We start from the raw sequence: 19,878 nt of genomic DNA on the forward strand, positions 1-19,878 counted from the left end.
GCCTGCTCAATTTTGACGTCATTTGTCAGCAAATGTTCTCCATGCCACTTTTTCATGTGTTTCTCCAGGGTGCTGTAAACACTGAAGGGCATCTGGCAAATGTCGCAGCGGTAGACCTCCTTCCCTATCTGGCCATGCGTTTTCATATGGCGCGTCAGCTTACTGCTCTGGGCACATGCATAGTTGCAGAGCTCGCATTTGTAAGGCCGCTCTCCAGTGTGGCTCCGACGGTGTACCGTCAAATTGCTGCAGTTCTTAAAGACCTTGCCACAGTACTCACATGTATCGCTCCTGCGTCCTTCCTTCGAACTGGGTCGCCCGGGGCCGGGTCCACTGATGTGGGGGGTGCTGCCTCCGCTCGCCGTGCCGCTGCGCCCTGAGAGCCCCCCGTCCAGCATGTCCCCCGGCGGAGTGGAGAAACGCAGGCTCCCGTTCTCCGATGAGTGCTCGGAAGAGGTCGCGAAGGGGGATTGTCGGGAGTCTGTGAATCCGAGGAACGGATCCTTCATGAAGTGCCGCGATGCTGCATACCCTACCAGCCACTGGGAGTAAACGTTTTCGGAAGGTATTATCGTTGCTGGTGGCAAGTCCAAATCTTTCTCTACCTTTATTCTTTTAGAGGAATTGTTTAAACTGGGGCTCGTGATAGGTGTTGGCTTGCGGGGGAACAAGTTTGGGAAGGGTTCACCCGGGCCAAAGTTTCTTCCATTGACCGTACCTTCCTCAGTGCGGTCCAGCTCTCCTACCACTGAGTCTTCGTCGCCCGGATCTCTCTGACAGAGGTCTCGAGGACACAAGTCTCGCTGGTCAGAGGACCTTTTCATGAAGCTACTCCTCTTCTGTTTCTCAGCTAACATGTCGTTATATTGCTGAATGGCACCTAGACTTACATTCTCGATGACTTTTCCCAGAACGAGGGATTTCTCATCTGGCAGCGACTTGGAGCCGTTTTCTCGGTTACGACTCAGCTCTGAGTCCATACTAAAGCTCGACTCTGGCCGGCTCTCATTTTCAAGCTCCTCTTCCTCCTCCTCCTCCTCTTCCTCTTCTTCATTGTCATGGCCCAGGGAAGGATCGCTCTCGTTCCTGAAATCTGCCTCACTGGATTTCAGTCCCTCTCCAGTGAGCTCACTTGTGCCTGGCTCAGGGGAACTAGTGGTGGACAGTCCATCATCTGACCTGCCCGTCATGGAGCCAGCTTTATGCATATGCGTTTTCATGTGGCGTTTTAGCTTGCTGGCCTGGGAGCAAGCATGGTCACAGAGCTGACACTTGTAGGGCTTTTCTCCTGTGTGACTGCGCCGGTGCACGATAAGGTTACTCTGGAACTTGAATGTTTTCCCACAGAATTCACAGGACTTGCTCTTGGCCTGAGGCTGGGGAGGCGTAGTGCTGCTGGGGGGCATGGGGGGCAGTGGTGGGGTGCTCAAAAAAGGTGATTTAGGACTCGGCTGGAAAGGATTCAACAGACGATGCATAGGGTTGGTGCGACTGGGTGAGACTGGCGGAGGGGTGGAACTATTTCCTGCCAGCTCTCGAAGCCTTCTGGAGAAATCCATCGCTGGGGACTCAATTGCCATGGGGTTTAAACGCATAACTCTGTCAAAGGCACTGGGATGCTGGGCAACTAACCCCATTTCTTCGGCACTAAGGCGATGTGGATCCAGATGATGACGAGGCGGTGGGCTGAACAGCGGAGGCGTGTTTGGGAGCCGACCCTCACCAAAGCCAGGGTGTTCACGCAAGATGGGTCCTGTCATGCGCAAAAGGTTGAAAGGGTTGTTGTCTCCAAGAAAATTCATCAGCGGGGACTGTGCAACAGTCTCCGGTCCCAGAGGAGGAGGGATGGTGATGCGTGGAGTAAGGGAACTGTTTGAAGGGCTTGTTTCCAGGTAGATGCGGAATCCATGTGTGTTCTGGGCATGCTGAAGCAAGAACCAAGCGCTATTAAAAGGCTGCTTGCATGTTGTGCAAATATAGCTTGAAGGCTCATCTTTACCTATAAAAGAAAAAGCAGAAAGAACAATTAAAAAATAATACAGCGGAGAACATTTAAATACAGTTGGCATTCTCTTTATTTTGCTAACACATTTCCTCCTTGGCATTTCTGAAAGAAGGATTTAATTGCAACGTATTGACTGATATAAATTGTTGAACAGCACATTTACTCACTGCACTTATTCACTTAACAAGTATGACAAATATCACACATACGCATTTGTGCTATATACGTTTACATCCTCTAATTTGCAAATAAAACCTTCTTTTATGACGTGTAAGGATCCAAATCCTTTCATGTGTTTATTCCACAAAAAGGAATTTGTTTCAAGGGATTTATGACCACAGGAAAAAAAAATAAAAAAAAAATAAAAGAATAATGCAGTGTGGTAGGTTTTACAAGGCACCTGTAAGGACCTTCAGTGTCATTTTCACTCTCTCGTTTTATATACTTCATGCAACAGAGCCTTGAGACCTTGCTGAATTTAATTTATACATGCTTAAGTCATGCCAGCATTTCCATTTTTAAAATACTATGTAGATATTTAGCCACAAAAGTCCTATTCAAGTCAACAGGAGCTTGGAAAACATTCCCTTGCATAAACCACTTCGACGTTCTTTTTGCCAAAACACCAAGAAGCCACTCAAATGAAACATCCGGTAATCAAAGCCGACAGCACAGTTGCAATTAACAGTAACAAATGTCGGGCCGTGCTTGAACTGGGTCCCAAGAATTTCTGAGCCTGAGCCTGCCCTCCAATGCTGAAATGCTCACCAGAGCCAAAAACATTGTTCTGTTTGCTTTTCTAGCTTCTTGGAACAACTGCATAAAGGTGGAAAGCATTCCTTTAACCTTGATTCAGCTTTACATAAAAGACAGGTGTGGACAAGCCTGCATCACAGTCATAATTTTGCTAGCTAGAAAATTCCTGTCCCGGGCATAATATAAACTATGTGGTATCTGCAAAAAGCACTTCCCTCCTTGCCCCCGCTCCTTTTTTCAATGCCTCTGCAAGATTCTGATAAATTCATAATTATGTGTCAACTTGAAAATTGTGATCCAGGATTTGTTTTGTTGTTTGTTTTTAAATGAGTGGGAGGTTTCCTGAAAAAAAAACTGCCCATTTTGGAAAATCTAAAATTAATTCCTTGCTTGCTTGTTTATGATAGCACATGTTTTGTCTAGCAATGGCTCCACTAAACCTAAAGGCACTGAACTTCCTGAAAATTCAGTAGTTAAACCAAGCATCCTGCCTGACCCATGATGCAACAAGAACCCAAGCAATGCCTGATTCAGCCCTTCCACAGGAGCTTAAATCCAAAGCTGAACTAACAGACCCTTTCTAGACAGGGGGCTGTCATTCCCAAAAGCCTGTTGCATGAATTTGAAAATGAAAGAGTTTATAAAGTGAACAGAAGCTTATTATCGAAACTACCTTGTAAAGAGGAATGACTCATAGCAGGCCAAATAAAAAAAAAAAAAAATAAAAAAAATTAAACTTTGGCACATCAAAAAAAGCTGATTGAATTCCCCTCTTCTGGCTGTTGCAGGGATGACTGCTGCTAACAAAACCTACAAGATCTTAGACAAGGAGGCTAGAAGTTTATCTGCCTACCTATCAGCCTATCAGTTTATTTAATCTTATCAACCAATATACATCCATAACAGCATAGAGGAAAAAGTATGTATCAGATCAAGACTTATTTACAAAGGTAGATGATAAACGTGGTTCAACTCTTCATGCACTTATTGATTTAGTAGGGTTATTGCTGTGGATAGCAGCTTTGTACCCCAATTTCAGTGAAGCTGTCTCTTCACAGCCAATAAAAAATGCACACAATACAGTGGGCATTCCTGCCTGGCTGACGTGGGCCCCATGCCCTGTCACCCTATGTCTGTATGGCCCAGACACAGTTGCTCTGATTAACTTAAAACAATTGCTACTGGGAAAAAAGAAAACAAGTTTGGGAACTACCCTTGGCTTGGAAAAAAGTGTCTGTAACTGCTATTGACATTAATAAAAGTCACATACAAACATGGAAAAGAACAGATACATTATCCCTTAAAAATCTACTCAGCACTGAGGCAGTTAGGAAGTTTTATGTCAGCTTTGAAGCCAAACTAACAGTAAATGCTCCCATTATTACTTGAAATATTTAAATTTCTGCTTCTTACAGAAATATGATGAAAATGTCTAGACCTTTAACTTTTCTTGCACAGCAACATGTGTAGTATAAAAAGTGACAGAAATCACTGAAGCAGACTAAAGTATATAACATACTCTGTCAAAAGCTTTTTTAAACAATATGTTTTACCTCAGCTCACCCTAGAATAGATTTTAATAAAGCCCCTTACGAAGTGTGATCTAATAGCAAATGAAGTGCAGCATCTTACAAGGTCATATATCTTCAAATTAAAGAGTGCTCTGCACCCTTCACCTTCACTTTATCCACTCTAATTAATCGATTTATTACCCACAGCTGTTCAATTCTTTCATTTTTAAAGTCACAGCATGCACTCTTTTTTGTTGTGGGTTGTTTTTCTTTAAAAAAATAAAGTGACTGAGTGTCTGTGTATGTGCATGCATTCTCTTTGCTTAGCTCAAGAACTGACAGGAGGAAGAAAGCAGCTGTGTATTAGGCGACAACAACAGCAACATGTTTACTTCAGAAAAGGCACATACATAAGAAGAAAAATTCCTTAGCAGGCTGAGGATCAAGGCCAACCTAAAACTGAAATGGCTGATTAAAAAAATTACCCTCAAAATGGCAGCTGGCTGGATGCTTGCTATTACATATTACATGGAAGTAAGATATTTAGTAGGGCTACTGCTGTGGATAGCAGCTTTGTACCCCAATTTCAGTGAAGCTGTCTCTTCACAGCCAATAAAAAATGGTTTTGTTCTGCAAAACTTCACCTCTGTGAAATTCAAGAGAGGAAAATAAGTCCCCCACTTTTTAGTTTTCTTTCAAAAAGACAAAATTAGTGCTACTAGTGATCTAAGATTTATAAGCTAGCAGTCATAGGTCTTCTCTCCCTTGTTTGTTTTGTTTAGCTTTTATGTTCCTTAGCACTTCTCTTCAGAAGACCTCAACACAACAGCAAAATTGACTGTAGGCTACCTGGCTACCAATCTCTGACTAATTCATGAATGTTCATATGTGTATATATATATATATATTTTTTCACAACCCTCAAAGACTCTCCCAGACTCCCTGTTAAAAAAAAAAAAAAAAAAAAAAAGAAAAAAAATTAATTACCATATTATCACTTCATGGTTATCTTGCCTAAAAGTTGCCCTGAGCAGTGTAGATGCTCACTTTTAAGAACAGAACAATGTCAAAAAGTCTTTGAAGATCCACTCCGAACATTTTTATGTTCAAAAACTTGCTAAATATTTTAAACATGCCCAGAAACAGTCATGTATTGCTCAAGAATGATCCTTATATTTAATAATGCACCTACACTATAAAAGTCTTTGTTCTAAGGCGACTTTTGATATATGGCTATCTTAATCCCTTGCCACCTGCACTGAAGTCTGTCTAAATACCCACTTTATGACAACTAGCTCTGTAGTCTTTGCCATATGCAGTCTTTATCACTTTAGCATGTGCTTGACTTTGAGCATGTGAGTAATCAACATCAGTGAAACTTAAGCATAGGCTGAAGTGCTCTGTTGGATAGTGATGAAATTATTCATGTGCTTAGAGTCAAACACAAGCCAAGACTTCATTAATACTCTTCGATGAACTGCACATGGTTTCAATCCTACCGTCTGTAACCAGGCAGGAATTTTGGGGCTGAGAGCTGAAGTATAATTCTTTATTTTTACAGTAGTTGGTAGATATGGTGTATGTATAGAGATGAGACATCCAGGTCACAACTCCTGAGCAATCAATTACAGCTTGCAGGCTGCAGGAAAGCCAAACAAATACTGCCAGTTCAGACATGATAGAGGTTTGTAGAGCTGAATCCTACTAGGACCTACTGAAATGGTATTTCAGGTATTCAGAAATACCATTTAAAGACTAGGAAGGATTGTCAAATTAAGGGATGAGAGGACTGGGATAAACCCTAAGGTTTGGCCTCATCCAATTCCTGACCCAAAGGATAACAGAGTCACAGAATGGTTTGGATTGGAAGGGACCTCAAAGTTCATCCAGTTTCAGCCCTCCTGTCATGGGAAGGGACACCTTTCACCAGACCAGGTTGCTTAAACTTCCATCCAGCCTAGATTTGAACAATTCCAGGGATAGGACATTTGTAACTTCTCTGGGTAACCTGTTCCTGTGCATCACCAACTTCTTAGTAAAGAATTTTTTTCCTAATATCTGTTCTAAACCTTCTCTTTTTTAGCTCCCTCTTTGTCCTGTCACTACATGTCCATATCTATGAATCTATTCATATCAATGCCAGCTGCTCCAATATCCTGCTTCAAAGGCCACCAAATGGAGAGTCTGCAATCTTTTTAAAGTCTACCTCATTCCTTCTCTCCTTTACCATCATTAAGATTTCCCAATTGCCTAATCTAAATCTTTCTTCCTGCAATTTAAGATCTTAATATATTGTCCTATCCAGATGTACATGCCAAACACAGGAAACCAGTTAGTCTGCACCTCACAGTTATCATCCAACCCAAAGATCTGCAGCTGATCCACTTAGTGTCTTTTAGCATCCCCTTCTCCCAATTTGATTTGGAAATGTTGAGGGAGAATTTGCTTTTTATTGGAGTAGTCTGTGGACATGTTGACTATTTTCAATATGAGAATAAAAGCTGTCTTCTTTCCAATTCGGATTGTTAAGTTCAACTCCCAACCATTAGATCTTGCTGTATTTTACCTGGGAGTTTAAAAATCTCTCTAGTATCTTCTCCCGAAGCAGGTAATTATAAACTGAAACTTACTGAACACTCTTGCCTTTTCTGCATATTATGACAAAAGATGGTCTTTTCCAGAAACATTAAAATGTGTTCCCGTGATTAGTCCATGACAGATTATGTTCCATTCAAAATGTCAAAGCAATAATGAGCCTTTTCTCTTTCACTAACAGCTCTAAACAAAGCTGAATTCAGACCCTGTCTCCCAAATTCTTCCCTTACAGGGGACAGTGAGAAAATACAGGTCAGAACGAGACTGGGTCTGTAGACATCCACCCCGCTGCACCAGTCAGCCTGAATCCCTGACTTATTTGTCCCCTGCAGTCTGACTTGTATCATTTAGTGATATGCAGATCTTCCTTGCCCAGTTGGTACATAACTTTCTATATACCCTGAATGCTGAGCTCCTTTACCCCGGAGATAAAAATTTCCCTCAAAATATCTTCAGTTATTCTGGATACCATCAAACAATAATCAGTGTGAGATAAGAACTGTTGAACAGTGTGAGATAAGAACATTATTTTCTGCTGAGCTACAGTGACATCCAGTGCCTTATGAATCCTCCCCTCAGCATGCCTGAATAATTCCATTAGCTGTAACAGGGAATGAACTCCCCCTCATTTTAATCACCCCCCCATAACCCCTGCCAGGACTGCAGAGAGGACCTGCAGTCAGGTCCATATAACCACTGCCACTCTTTACTTCTAGCAGTACTTTCCAGATAATGTTTCTGGTTCCATTTTACAAAGTTACAACAGCAGCAATAAAAATGTTAACGAATTTTAATGCTGGTTTATTGCACCCTTAGAAGTTCAGGAAAAGTAGAAACTTGCAAGCTTTAAAGAAAGGACACCTTTTATTGTAGCACTCAGGAACAGACATGTATCAGGTTCCTACAATCTCTTCTCCAATATTTCTCTCTTCTCCACTACTTGATTTTTAATGAATATTTAAATAATTACCCCTTGTTATTATGATGGTTACGCTAATAATACCAATAAAGGTAGTGTGGATGCTCCATAAAAAACACACCTTTAATTGAATTATTATTAAATTAAAATGCCATAATTGAGAACACAATTTTAACAAGTCTCCTTGTAAGACCAGCTGACATTAAAGAGAAGGGTATTAAATACTGGAAAGATTTATGTTGCATGGTGAAAAAAATATATTGTCATAAGTGGTTTGACATATCACCCAGACAAGGGCCAAATATTTTTCAGTGTGGATCCACCACGTAACCTATCAGTTCATGCTTGGTGCTTGACTGGGTCTGCAAAAATATCTCTAATATAGGCATTTATGCTAAAGGAGTTTTGTAAGCTGTATTGTAACTTTAAATTTTCCAAGTTAGCAAGAACTTTTATTCACTTATGTTTATAATAGAATAAACATAATAGATGTTTAATAATAGAAATAAACAGATAGAATAAACATAAATCTGAGAACATGCAATACTGAGAGTTTTACCCTCCCTCCCTGCATTCATTGAGCTGTCTGGAAGTGCTGCTACCTCCATTTCAGAAGGACTGACAGTCTCAATAAAAAAGACAGAAATGTAAAGTAGGGTCCTAGTCTGCACCACTGCCAGTCCAATGCCAGTCACTAGCTTTAAACAACAAACACAAGGTCCCATATCTCTTTACACCTCTCTTCATATTAATTCTGTTTTGATGGCAGCAAGAACTGAAGATGAAAAACAGGCACAACTCCTCTCTATCCATCCCCAGAGCTAACACAGTTCATCCATCCCTATACTGCCTCATCTGAAGAAAGGGCTCAAGAGAGTCTTGCAGCACATCCTGCTGAGGGTTACAGGGACTATCACCAACAGTTCATAAAGTTAGTGTCAATTGGAAGCTAAAGTTGGTATTTTATGACTTAACAAGTTGCCTGCAGTCTCACAACCCACGCACCTCCAATTCTACACTCAGATAAACAGTCCTTGTCTCCCGTAAAGCTCAGCCAACCTGAAGTGCATCTCAGTCAAGAAGAGCAGATGAAGGTTTAGGTGTAAAAGCCCAAGCATGAGGGGCCATAGAGCCTGTCATCATCTGGAAATGGGAAATCTCAGGATGAGGTCAGCGAAAGAAAATAATGTGACAGGGAAACAAAAATGAAATGTTTTTAAGAGGTGGACAGAAAATCAGAGTGTCTGAAGTACGAAGTAATCGTGAGGTGTTACTTCTCAGTTACAGAATCCTATTTCCTCCCATACAAGGCCCTGTTCTCTTTTCCTACCTTGCCTCTTGATAGCCTATCTCCTCCAGTGCCATCTTCAACAGAAGAAAAATCACGACTTCATGCAATATTCTTCTCCCACACACTGCCTGTAGGTTTTACAGCTTTCCCCATCCTCTTTCTACCTTGACTAGTGAGAATAGAAGTTCTCAACAGAGATTATGCAAGAAGCTTTATGCCAAGAGAACCTACACACCCCACAAGACCCCATTATTCCCTGCACTGATTCTGATTAGTGATGTGAATATTCTTGAGAGCGTTTTCTACCTGTTGGAAAATATCTACAGTAGTACTGGTTGATACAAACGTTAAAAAATATTAATATTACACTACTGTTAACAATGTACTATTAATTCTTCCTGTGCTAAAGCCAACTGTCAAACTCCAGTTTTGGTGGATTAAGTACTGCCTCACTTTTGGGAAACTATTTTATTTTCTGAAGCCATTTCAGCAGTGTTTTTTTCCTGTTAGGCAGAACTGCAAATAATCTGCTTATCACTCTTGTAATAATATCTACTTTGTCAAATTAACTATTTTATTAAACGAGGGGAAAACCAAATGGATTAATTACCAGTCACAGAGTTGAGAAGTCAGACTGTCATGCTATCAACAGTCAACCTTTCAGAATTCCAAGAACAAAGAGCATGAATCCTTGAAAGTCTTAGCCATATCAAGCTGATACACCTCACCAAACTCTGATTTGAATTACCTTCTATGAATTCAAAGTAGCTGTGATGATCACCAACACAGACTATTTCAAATTTTTCCAGATAAACTATACCATGTTGTCACTAACAAGGAATTTAACTAGACTTACATGAATATACCAAGTTGCAATTAATTTTTTTTCACTGAACTTTTCCCAGAAGCATATTATATGTCCTCTCTGGCATTTATACTTATGAAAAAGGAGGAGGCTGCAGGCAGACTACAGCCATGCATAACATAAACAGATGCTTCCTGCTTCTTAATGGACACGGGCGACCTTTGGCTGAAGCAGCTTGTGTTCAATGGTCCCATTTTCTGTGAGACTTAATCATACCTCAGATCTGTACTGCCAGATTCACATAAATGAACCAAATGCACAGCTCAGTTTAATTTCTAGTGCATTACAAAATGGTAATATTATATTTTTAGGTATAAAACGTCAATAGGCATTTTGGGCAACTTCCTTCTGGATGTCCAATTTCTCATTCCTTAAAAGAGCTTCTGGCTTACTGGAAGTTAATGTTCAGCCTACAGAAGTATAAGAAATGCTTCTACTAAGTGCAGAAAAGGAAAGAAGTTGGAACTTGTGACACACTGATTCTTACCCAGAAGCACTATTTAAATGGAAGATAAAAAACATGTTTGTCATCTCTGAACACCTTCTCCTAATTGGTGTTAAATCTAAAATGCAAAGGCAATTTATAAAGCAGAGGAAGGGAGAAGTGTGAAAAGTAAGGAGCAAACAGGAAAATCAATATTAAAAGATCAATAGTGAATGAGTTAACTTTTAAATTAGCCCTTTGTGATACAACAGTTTCAACTAACTCCACCTTTAGCATCTAAACAGCTTTGTGTCTTTTAGATAGTTTCTTTGAACCTAACACATCAACTAGCAGGCTGAACGGATGTTTTACAAACCCGCTGCATAAAACAGTGAAAACTATGAGCTGAAATGGGGAAGGTGATACAGAGGGGCACCGTACACACTTGTGAGATTAAAAGACCATAGGACTACCCGTGGCTGGTGGCTTAATACATAGGATCCCATTTACAGCACTCATGAAAAACCCTTGTACTGCTCAAGGACACTTTTAGGCCTTTTCTTTGCATAAGGTATTCAAATGCATTTGAAATAATGTCAGTCTTTTCTACAACATATGAAATATGCCAGCAGCTTCCCTTTAAATCGGTTTCCTGTAAGCAGTTTTGTTTGAAAACTGGCAAGTGCTGGGATTTTTTTTTTTCCCACAGACTTTTCTAAGGTGCCATTTTCTCATCTTACAGTCAAGAATTCTCAGTAATCTGAATAGGAACTAAACGAAGGGTACATGAAGGAAATTGTCCATGTCATATAATGGAAAAACAAAGAGTAAATTAGGGAACAATAAAAAAAGCCAAAGAGTGGAAACAAATTTTCCTTTTTTTTTTTTTTTTTTCCCCAGGAGCACTTATGTTTTACTACAACTATTTCTTAAGGGTATTAGGTGCCTATTCATAGTTAGTAAATGAAATAGCATTTTTGTTTTAATTCATTGCTTCTTTAACAAATGCTGACTCCCATCTCTGCTTCTTTAAATCCACAAAATCTCCACATTCAAGCCTAAGAAGTATTGTAAAGGCTGTAAATCTTGTTTTAATGGAATGTACATTTAGCTATGAGGAGATAATTGACGTTATGGAGGGCCTAGATGCTGAATTATATAGGTTATCTAATACAAAGGGGACTCATTACTGAAGCACTACAAACAAGTAGTAATATATGTATATTGTTCTGAGTGGCGTTATAGCAAAAGTGTTCAGGTCTGCAGGGATTTATAAAACACAAGAAAACAGCAGACATGCACTTGTAAATTTGTCTCATTTGTCTCTGAAGTTAAAGGTTATTCCCTTGATCTGAATTTGTAATAAAAACATGCTAGACTAAGGTTTGTAGAGAATGTTTGAATATGTAAATTGTGTATAATGATAGGCAATTATAGGGTAAAAACTGGACCTTATGAATGTTACAGAATTGCATGGAGCATCAAAGTATTTTCCTTCAGATGAAATATTTATCTTTTATGCATGTTATAAGCACTTTTTCAAAGGTATTCAGCAACCTATTTGAGCGGAGAGTTGACAAAAATCAAACCATTACAGCCAACTAAGACTAGGCTTATGCACAGGAGAAGCCACAGCTTTTTACAGAATATACATAATAAATCTCTTGAACTAATGGTTCCGGAGATGGATCCTCAAGGACAAGTTCCACTGATTTTCACTCCCTTAGATGAAAGCTGGTCAGATGTTCCTGGATTTTTTTTAAAACCATATGGGGGTGGGAGTGTAGGGAGGAAGACTGCAGAGAATAACTAGGTAAGAATGAGAATTTTCTTGGACTGATTCAATGAAGCCCCATTTTCCCTCCAGTTCATTGGCTGCTGTTTTCAGGGAATAATAATAAAATAAAAATAAAAACAATATAAATTAAAAAAAAAAAAAAGGACCCTCCATCAAGATAGAAAGGAGTAAAGTCAGGAGATGATACTATAGTTCATGGTACTGAAGAAAAGGTTTTCTCCTTCTCTGAGCACGACAGTCTGTTCAGGTTAACCAACTGCAGTGTTAGAATAACTCCAGCCGACTTGTCACAGAGTACAAAAGTCATCAGCAACTGAATGTTCTTTTCTGCACCGCAATTAAGACGAATCAATACGACGTGCCACAAATGGTATTTTACTCTCAATAAGAACTCGGGCTGAGTTTATTCAGAATATTTTAGCGCTTCCCCAGGGGATTTTGGTCCGACGCAGATGGCAAATAAAGTACTCAGCCTAGGGCTAGAGCACATTATGCTAATTCTAATGTCAGATGTACTTTAATATACAGCTCTATTTAATCACCCCATTATTTCACATTTCCATATGAAAAACCTGCGGCACTTCTGCAGAGCTTTCACTCTGCGACAATGCCAGCTTCCTTCAACTAGCTCACTGTGAAAGAGAAAAGAAGACTGGTCATTCTCGCCAGTCAAAATGTTACAGTTTCAAAGTTTCAGTATTCCTGAATTTAAAGTGGGTCTTCCAGTGCAATTAGCAAATCGCTCGGCTAGAATGCTGATATGTACAAAATGCTAAGGAGGTGTGATTGAAAAAAAAAAAAAAAAAAAAAAAAGAAAGAAAAGAAAGAACAGCCCTCCCTCCCCAGCTCATCTGCTCGAGCATGCAGACATAGGCAGGCACGTATCTCAAATCCGCTTGCAGAACAGTAATAATAAAAATAATGAAAATATTTTCATAGTGCAATTCAACCAATATTCTCAACACTTGTCACTAAAATGCTGCTATTCCCGGCCGTGTGGCTTCCGTTACTTAGAAGAACAGACATGGCTGGCACAGCTGCCAACCTACAGATGTCTCTGAATAAAACCTTCCTTGTGTATCAATAATTTTTGCCTGCAACAAACTACACCTCTAATTAGGTTTTAAAAGCCACACACCTTCAATATGGGCCACTACCCAAATTATCTGCAAATTTACCTTGATGCCCCTTCTCTGGTGACCACAGAATTTGAACCTTGAATGCAAAATCATTTAAAACTGGATTTACATTAAAAGGAATGAAGGAAAAGACTTTGCTTTGGAGCAGTTTTTCAAGCCATGTAGGCTCTCGATGTGCAGACAGGAAAAGCAGAAGCAGTCCTTGCTGAACCTCTTCAGCATACAAAGCTTTACCTTCTAAACAGTTCTGTGAAGGATCCTTAATTCAGCATGTATATACAACCATCAGTGAAATGAGTTGCATGGTCTCAACAAAATCTTCCCTCTGTTTGGAATAAATGGGGCTGCCTGACAACCAGTACTGCTCATCAAGGGAGAGCCAGGTCAGGCCTAGATTATATAGAGCTATTAGAGGAATGTATGAAGCTTAAGTTGATAATTTTTTTTAATCATTTCATTAAATCTAAACATATTAAAAAAAAATTCTATTTAGAAAAAGACCTCTTTTTTCCTCCTCCAACCACCCAATCTGCATCCTTTAAAAATTGTTCAACAATGCATGCAGCAGCCAGCACCTGGGGCCAGATCTCACCTGGTTTCACTGCTATGCATCAACATTTAAAGATACAGAACTGCACTCTGTGCCTTGACATGACATATGCCACGACTCCCCTGTCCTAATTTGAACACAGAGAATGATATCCTTTACAGTCAAGACAGAAATTCCTACATTTTCAAGCTTTCTTTTATTTTTTTATTCATACACATATAGAAATGTATGTGTGCATGTATGCACATATGTGTGTTTATATATGTATAAATATATTATTTGGTCTCTGTTAGACTGGCTATGAGTACAGCATTATGCACAAAGGAGAAGGGGGGCTCTGGACAGGGCAGAGGTCCATCCTTCCTTAGCTAATTAAACTAGACCTTCAAACACATGATCTTACCATGGAAGAAGTATATGCAAATTTCACCTCGCTGGAAGTTTTGTCTGAATGGTAAACAAAGCCCAAGTTAATTTAGTAAATTACGGAAACTTTAAGATTTTCTTAAAGTGAGGTCTGTCACTCTGAGAATAAGTAGTTAAATTAAAAAAAAAAAAAAAAAAAAAAAAAAAAAAAAAAAGATGAAATGAATGTTTAACATCCCAATGCAAAGCCCACCAAAGTCAATATGAATCTTTCCACTGGCTTCAATGGGCTCTTGGAAGCATGTCTTCTTCCACACTGGGATTTGCTAGTCTCAAGACACTCTCTTCAATGTAGGGATAAATCTGGCTGTGGTGGTGTAGTTAAAAGAAGATAACTGATTTCACAGCAGCTACAAGCCTAAAGAACTCAGCTGTAAATATTTTAGAGGAATAAATGGAGACATAGATAGTAAAGTATCTATTGTATCTTTAGTTAAACGGAAAAACAGTTGAAATATAAGAAATACATAAACTAAAATTAATCCTTGACAATTCTGGTGCTTTTTCTTCTGCTGATATTATGTTGTTTTTTGGAAATAAGCAAAGGACAATAGCAGTTCTCCCTAGGTCTATCCTATATCTTTAGCTTAATTTAGATAAACTGACTGCATTCTTAAACTCCATTTTAAGAATTCCTTTGTTGAGACCTGCAAAACAATTTTTAGTAATATATTTATTCTTGACAATACACAAATTTGTGGAATCCCATTCAATTTCCATCATTATGGAAATTTTTGAATGCCAGAATATTTGCAGACACATCTACACTGAAGGGTTCCTACAGGACTCAGAATTCTTGCAAAGGAAAATCCTGTCTGACTGAACAAAGAAGCAAAATGAACAGAAGCTTTAAAAGCCTAAATGGGGAGGGGGCACAAGGGGGGACAAGGGAAGGAGGAAGGTATAAAATACCCAGATGAAAAATAAAACCCATTAGTTACAGAGGTAGGGATCTTGAGGTATGCTTTAGATAAAGCAGTTAAATTGCAATCTGTGACTATGAAGTTGCAAAAGATGAATCTCCAGTCATACTTCTTGAAGTGCAAAGATAAAAATACCACTTTTGCTCCTTAAATAGGTGATGGTTTATGTCACTATAATACTGCAGAAAAATAACGCCGATCTTGGCTAAAAAGAAGATCCTAAAAACTTTGTATTTTATTTCCATACAATCCGGATTGATCACCTAAGAAGAGCATAATTAAACAATGCTAAGCATCCCAACCCCTTGGAGAATGTGCTGCTGAAAAATATTTTTAGAACAATCATTGTAGTAATTCTTCTTAGTTGTAGAAACACTCCAAATCAGAAAGTCAATTTTTCCTCTATTTGCAGAAGTGTGCTGGTTTTCACTGGAAAGGCGCCTGTGTTTTGTTTGGCTGCTGTTCATATACTGCCTTGGCAGGATTTCCTTGGATTGCTTACAGTGAACATTGCTCTTGCATACAGTAGCACTCCCATTTTAACCGTCCCAGCCACACGTTTTCTAATAACACACGGAGAGCTGCAAAATCCCTATAAGCACAGCTCTTTAAAGCAGCAACAGAAGGGGGTGGGGGCGGAGGACCGGAGAGGGGGAGGCTCTGCCCGTTCAAAATCCAGCGCTGCAAACAGAGGATAGTCCTTTTAAAAACAACCAATGTGAATTGTGTTTAAGGAGCAGCTTTCCAGGGAAAGAAAAAACATCTCCGAGAAGATTCAGCTGATTCACTGAGTCTGATCTGCACAGGCTGGGCTCTGAGCGTCACTGAATTGGGACCTAAGTACTGTTTACGTGCTTTTTCTTGTATTTTTTTCTTTCTTAATTTTTCCTGCCCTTCTGAGGGATATCTTAATAATTTGTGGGATTACCTTTCACATTTGAGACACAGCACCTGAGTCTGTGTTCCTCGTGTGCCCCAATTTTTTGCCTCATCGTGGAGAGGCTGGGGTGCATGGAGAACACAGGGCTCCACTGTGAAAGCCAAACTGCCAGGAGAGATGAAAAAGAAGGGCATCTATCTCGCTGAAATAGTACCAGGAAACAAATGCAGCATTTCTACCTACGGCTGAGAGAGAGAGAAAGCCAATAACAAAACCGTTATTCAGCTCCGTGCCCTTTACAAATAGGACTGACTTGTTAGTGGACAGCTGCGGCTCAGCCCCCCTCCACACCATTCCAACTTGCTGCCTTTGCCACCCTGCTTTTGGAGATCAACAGCAATTTGCATCTCCATGCATCTCATTTCTCGTTAAGTAAGTTGATTAATTTGGGAGAGGGAAGTTGTCATTCAAAAAAACCAGAAATTTCCACTTGCATAATTTCTGCCTTTCAAAATTGACCGACCTCCTCCCCACCGATCCAGCCCCCACTTCACACCTCTCTTTCTCTGGGTCCCTTTCTCCCCCGTTCCCGCTCCCTCCCTCCCTCTTTCCCTCTTTCTCCCTGTTGTTTACAAAGGTTTCATTATGTTTTCAACTAATCAGAAAGGCCTACTAATACACAATTAACATGTGACTATAAAAAAATAGCTTCCAGAAGAAGGAAAAGTAATTAAGTAGAGAATGCTTTTCAGTAAGTGCTTGCTTTAACCCATCGTCAGAGAACAGAGTGTAGGTTAGTCCACAATGGATGGAACAGATGCCAAGGGCGAAATGTTAAAAGCAAATAAAAAAGGGCATTATTTTCTTTGGGAATAATAACTATCAACGCCACAAAAACGTACATCACATTGCAGTTGTTTATATCTGACCTCCTCCTCTTTCCTACACTTTTCTGAAGTGCCTTTTCTGCCTATTTCATTAAACTAAATACAAAAATAAAGGTATCATTTATTGCATCTTTGCTTCCAAAGTGACAGGAAACCAAGTGTCTTGGTTTCAGTTGGGATAGAGTTAGTTTTCTTCCTAGTAGCCAGAACAGAGCTGTGTTTCGGATTTAGAATGAGACTAATATGGAACACACTGATGTTTTTTGTAGTTTCTTACCCAAAGCCAAGGACTTTTCTTCTTCCCATGCTGCCCCGCCAGTTGGTGGGATGGGTATGCACAAAAAGCTGGAAGAGGAAACAGCCGGGACACCTGATCCCAACTGACCACAGGGATATTCCATGCCATATGCCCTCATGTTCAGTATATAAATTATGGGGAAAGCTGGCTGGGGGCTGCTGCTTGTCTATACTCTCATCATTCTCTTCACAGTAAGCAGTGGGTTTATATTCACATCACTTGTTTTACCTCAGTTTTACTTCTCTCTGTTTTTGTTATTTTCCTTTTGATTATAAATTTTTATTATTCTTTTATTTCATTTCAATTGTTAAACTGTTCTTATCTTAGCCCACAATTTTTCTTACTTTTACCCTCCCGATTCCCCTCTCCCATCCCACTGGAAAGGAGTGAGCAAGTGGCTGTGTGGTGCTTAGCTGCCAACTGGGATTAAACTCAGTGACACCGAGTAATCACTATCAAAATAGCACAACGCTGTAGTTTATTGAAAAGATTTTACTTCAAAATATTTTAGGCCTGAATGTACACATAAACTAAGCACCCAGAAAAATCAGTAGGAATTATGCCCAAGTAATGACAAGGGGTGTTGAACCCTTCTCAAGATGTGCTGTGTTATTACAACACATAGAAACTACAGGAAACAGTTTTAAAGGATGTAGTGTTTGCAACACTTCAGTTATTAACTTTAGATCTGTCTGTTGACACTGTCCTCAGGCTGAGAGCTGCCACACAGGTTGGAAGCCTGAGGACACTAGCATATATATATGTGTTTGTATATTGGGGAGGGGGCTTAAATGAAAGTGTTATCTAAATAGATTCAGCTTTTTTTTCTAACTTTTTTTTTTTTTTTTTAATCCAGGGATTGTCAAAATATGTCCAAATGTTCCCTGTGTTCTTTATGCATTCAGGCAACCTCCACAGTAAAAATGGTTCCCTGTGGAAAAATATGTATTCCTCTATATGTGTGTCCTTGGAGTGGAGTGTTTGGGATATTTTTTATCTCTATTCCCCTTCCTTATAGGAGTTCTAAAGCAAACAAGACACTTAGTTGTGTAATTTCAAAACCAAATTCTGCAAGGAGCTCAGTATTTTCAGGAAGATATTAAACATCACTTTGGTCCCACTGAAATCAAGTGGGAGCTGAGAGGTGCTGGGAGGAATAGGTCCTCCAAAGTCACAAAGGACTACACGCAATAACAGCTCCTTTTCCTTACATTCCTCCCCCAACCCCATGAATTTATATTCCAAACTATGTATCACATACAGAGTATTTTTTACTATCCAAAATCCCATTAGTTTCATTGGCACTTTAGGTAATAAGATTTGCATGGTAAAAATTCCATTTCTATTAGATTGGGTCCATAGGACTCACCAGCCTGATATGATTGTCAGAGGAAAGGGAGGATGTGTGGGATTGTTACAATATGAGGATTTGTCCACACAGAATTTGGCACCAGTTTAATCAAAAGGACTCAGTTTAACCAGTGCAAACCCCAGTGTAGCCGCTATTTCTGTCAGCTTAAAACTGGCTGTATTAGGAAATTTCTCACTGAATTTCCTATAGGTATGTTAAAACAGGTCAGCTAACAAGGAGTGGCAATCAGTTTAAACAATCTATACCCTGATGCATTCTGGATTATCTGTCTGGAAGACCCCTTTAGCTAAACTAGCGGAAGATGTTCAGGCCAGACCCAAATGATGTTTCACACAGAAGAGAGAGATGATGGCTTCCTGGGCTGAATCCCAAAGTCTCTTTCTGGACAGAGTGAAATCAGTGAGATACTATCATCCATACACTGCTGCTCTTGCTCATGTAAGAACATAAACCCTTTGGGTCATGCCCACAGGCAGGAACCCGTTTTCAATCACAGCCACCATCTGAAGCTTAGGGGAAAAGCTTGTGAATCAAGGTAGAAAATAGTTCACAACAAACCCCGTCCAGACCTCCCAGCTCCTAGTAATCAATGATTTAGAGTCTTTCAGAGACACAGCTTAATCCAGATCAGCATTTTTATTAACCACCCACAAAATCTTCCTGATTTTGCCTAGCCCTTTTCCAAGCTTGTTTGTTATTTTTAGCCCCCAGAGCAACCTGCAGCAATGAATTCCACACCTCTATTTGTTGTGAACAAAAAACTACATCAGTTTTAGGTCTGCTGCCTGATTCATGGGGAATTAAACAGAGACTCTTGCACTGTCAAGTGTAACCTGAGCAGGTCACAGCAGCAGACCATCACAAGCTACTCTCTAGAAATATGGACAGAAAAATCACACTGCCTGCTTTTACACAATTCTTACTTTAACCAAATCCTTACTGATCCCATAGGAGACTGAATTGTAACTAACAGAAAATGGAAAACTTCAGGATTGGGCACAAGTGAGATATGGTAGCTGCTTTTCAGATCATCCTTCCCTTGGTTTGCTCTTGATTTCTGATTTACTAAAGAGTTTCTTGTCCTGTTCCTAGCTTTGTTGAGGCTTAAACAAAGGAGACATATTCACCAAATATGCTAGAAGATGGGTTTGTAAGTACTTTGCTGAAACTTGGCAGTTTTCCACCTCTTAAGAACACTCTACAACCTGAAAATGAGTCATGGTCTGGAATTTTTTTTCT

The 19,878-nt window shown here is 39.7% G+C and overlaps 1 protein-coding gene across 1 annotated transcript in view; it reads right to left on the bottom strand.

Moving 5' to 3' along the window:
* BCL11B (BAF chromatin remodeling complex subunit BCL11B) overlaps nt 1-19,878 on the bottom strand; it is a 93,651-nt gene that overhangs the window by 2,250 nt on the left and 71,523 nt on the right. The window contains exon 4 of the mRNA XM_015629700.1: nt 3-1,999. Within this exon, the coding sequence (XP_015485186.1) occupies nt 3-1,999 (1,997 nt within the window). The remainder of the gene's footprint in view (nt 1-2; nt 2,000-19,878) is intronic.

Source organism: Parus major, chromosome 5 (assembly GCF_001522545.3).
Source record: "Parus major isolate Abel chromosome 5, Parus_major1.1, whole genome shotgun sequence".
In the NCBI taxonomy this organism is placed as follows: Eukaryota; Metazoa; Chordata; class Aves; order Passeriformes; family Paridae; genus Parus; species Parus major.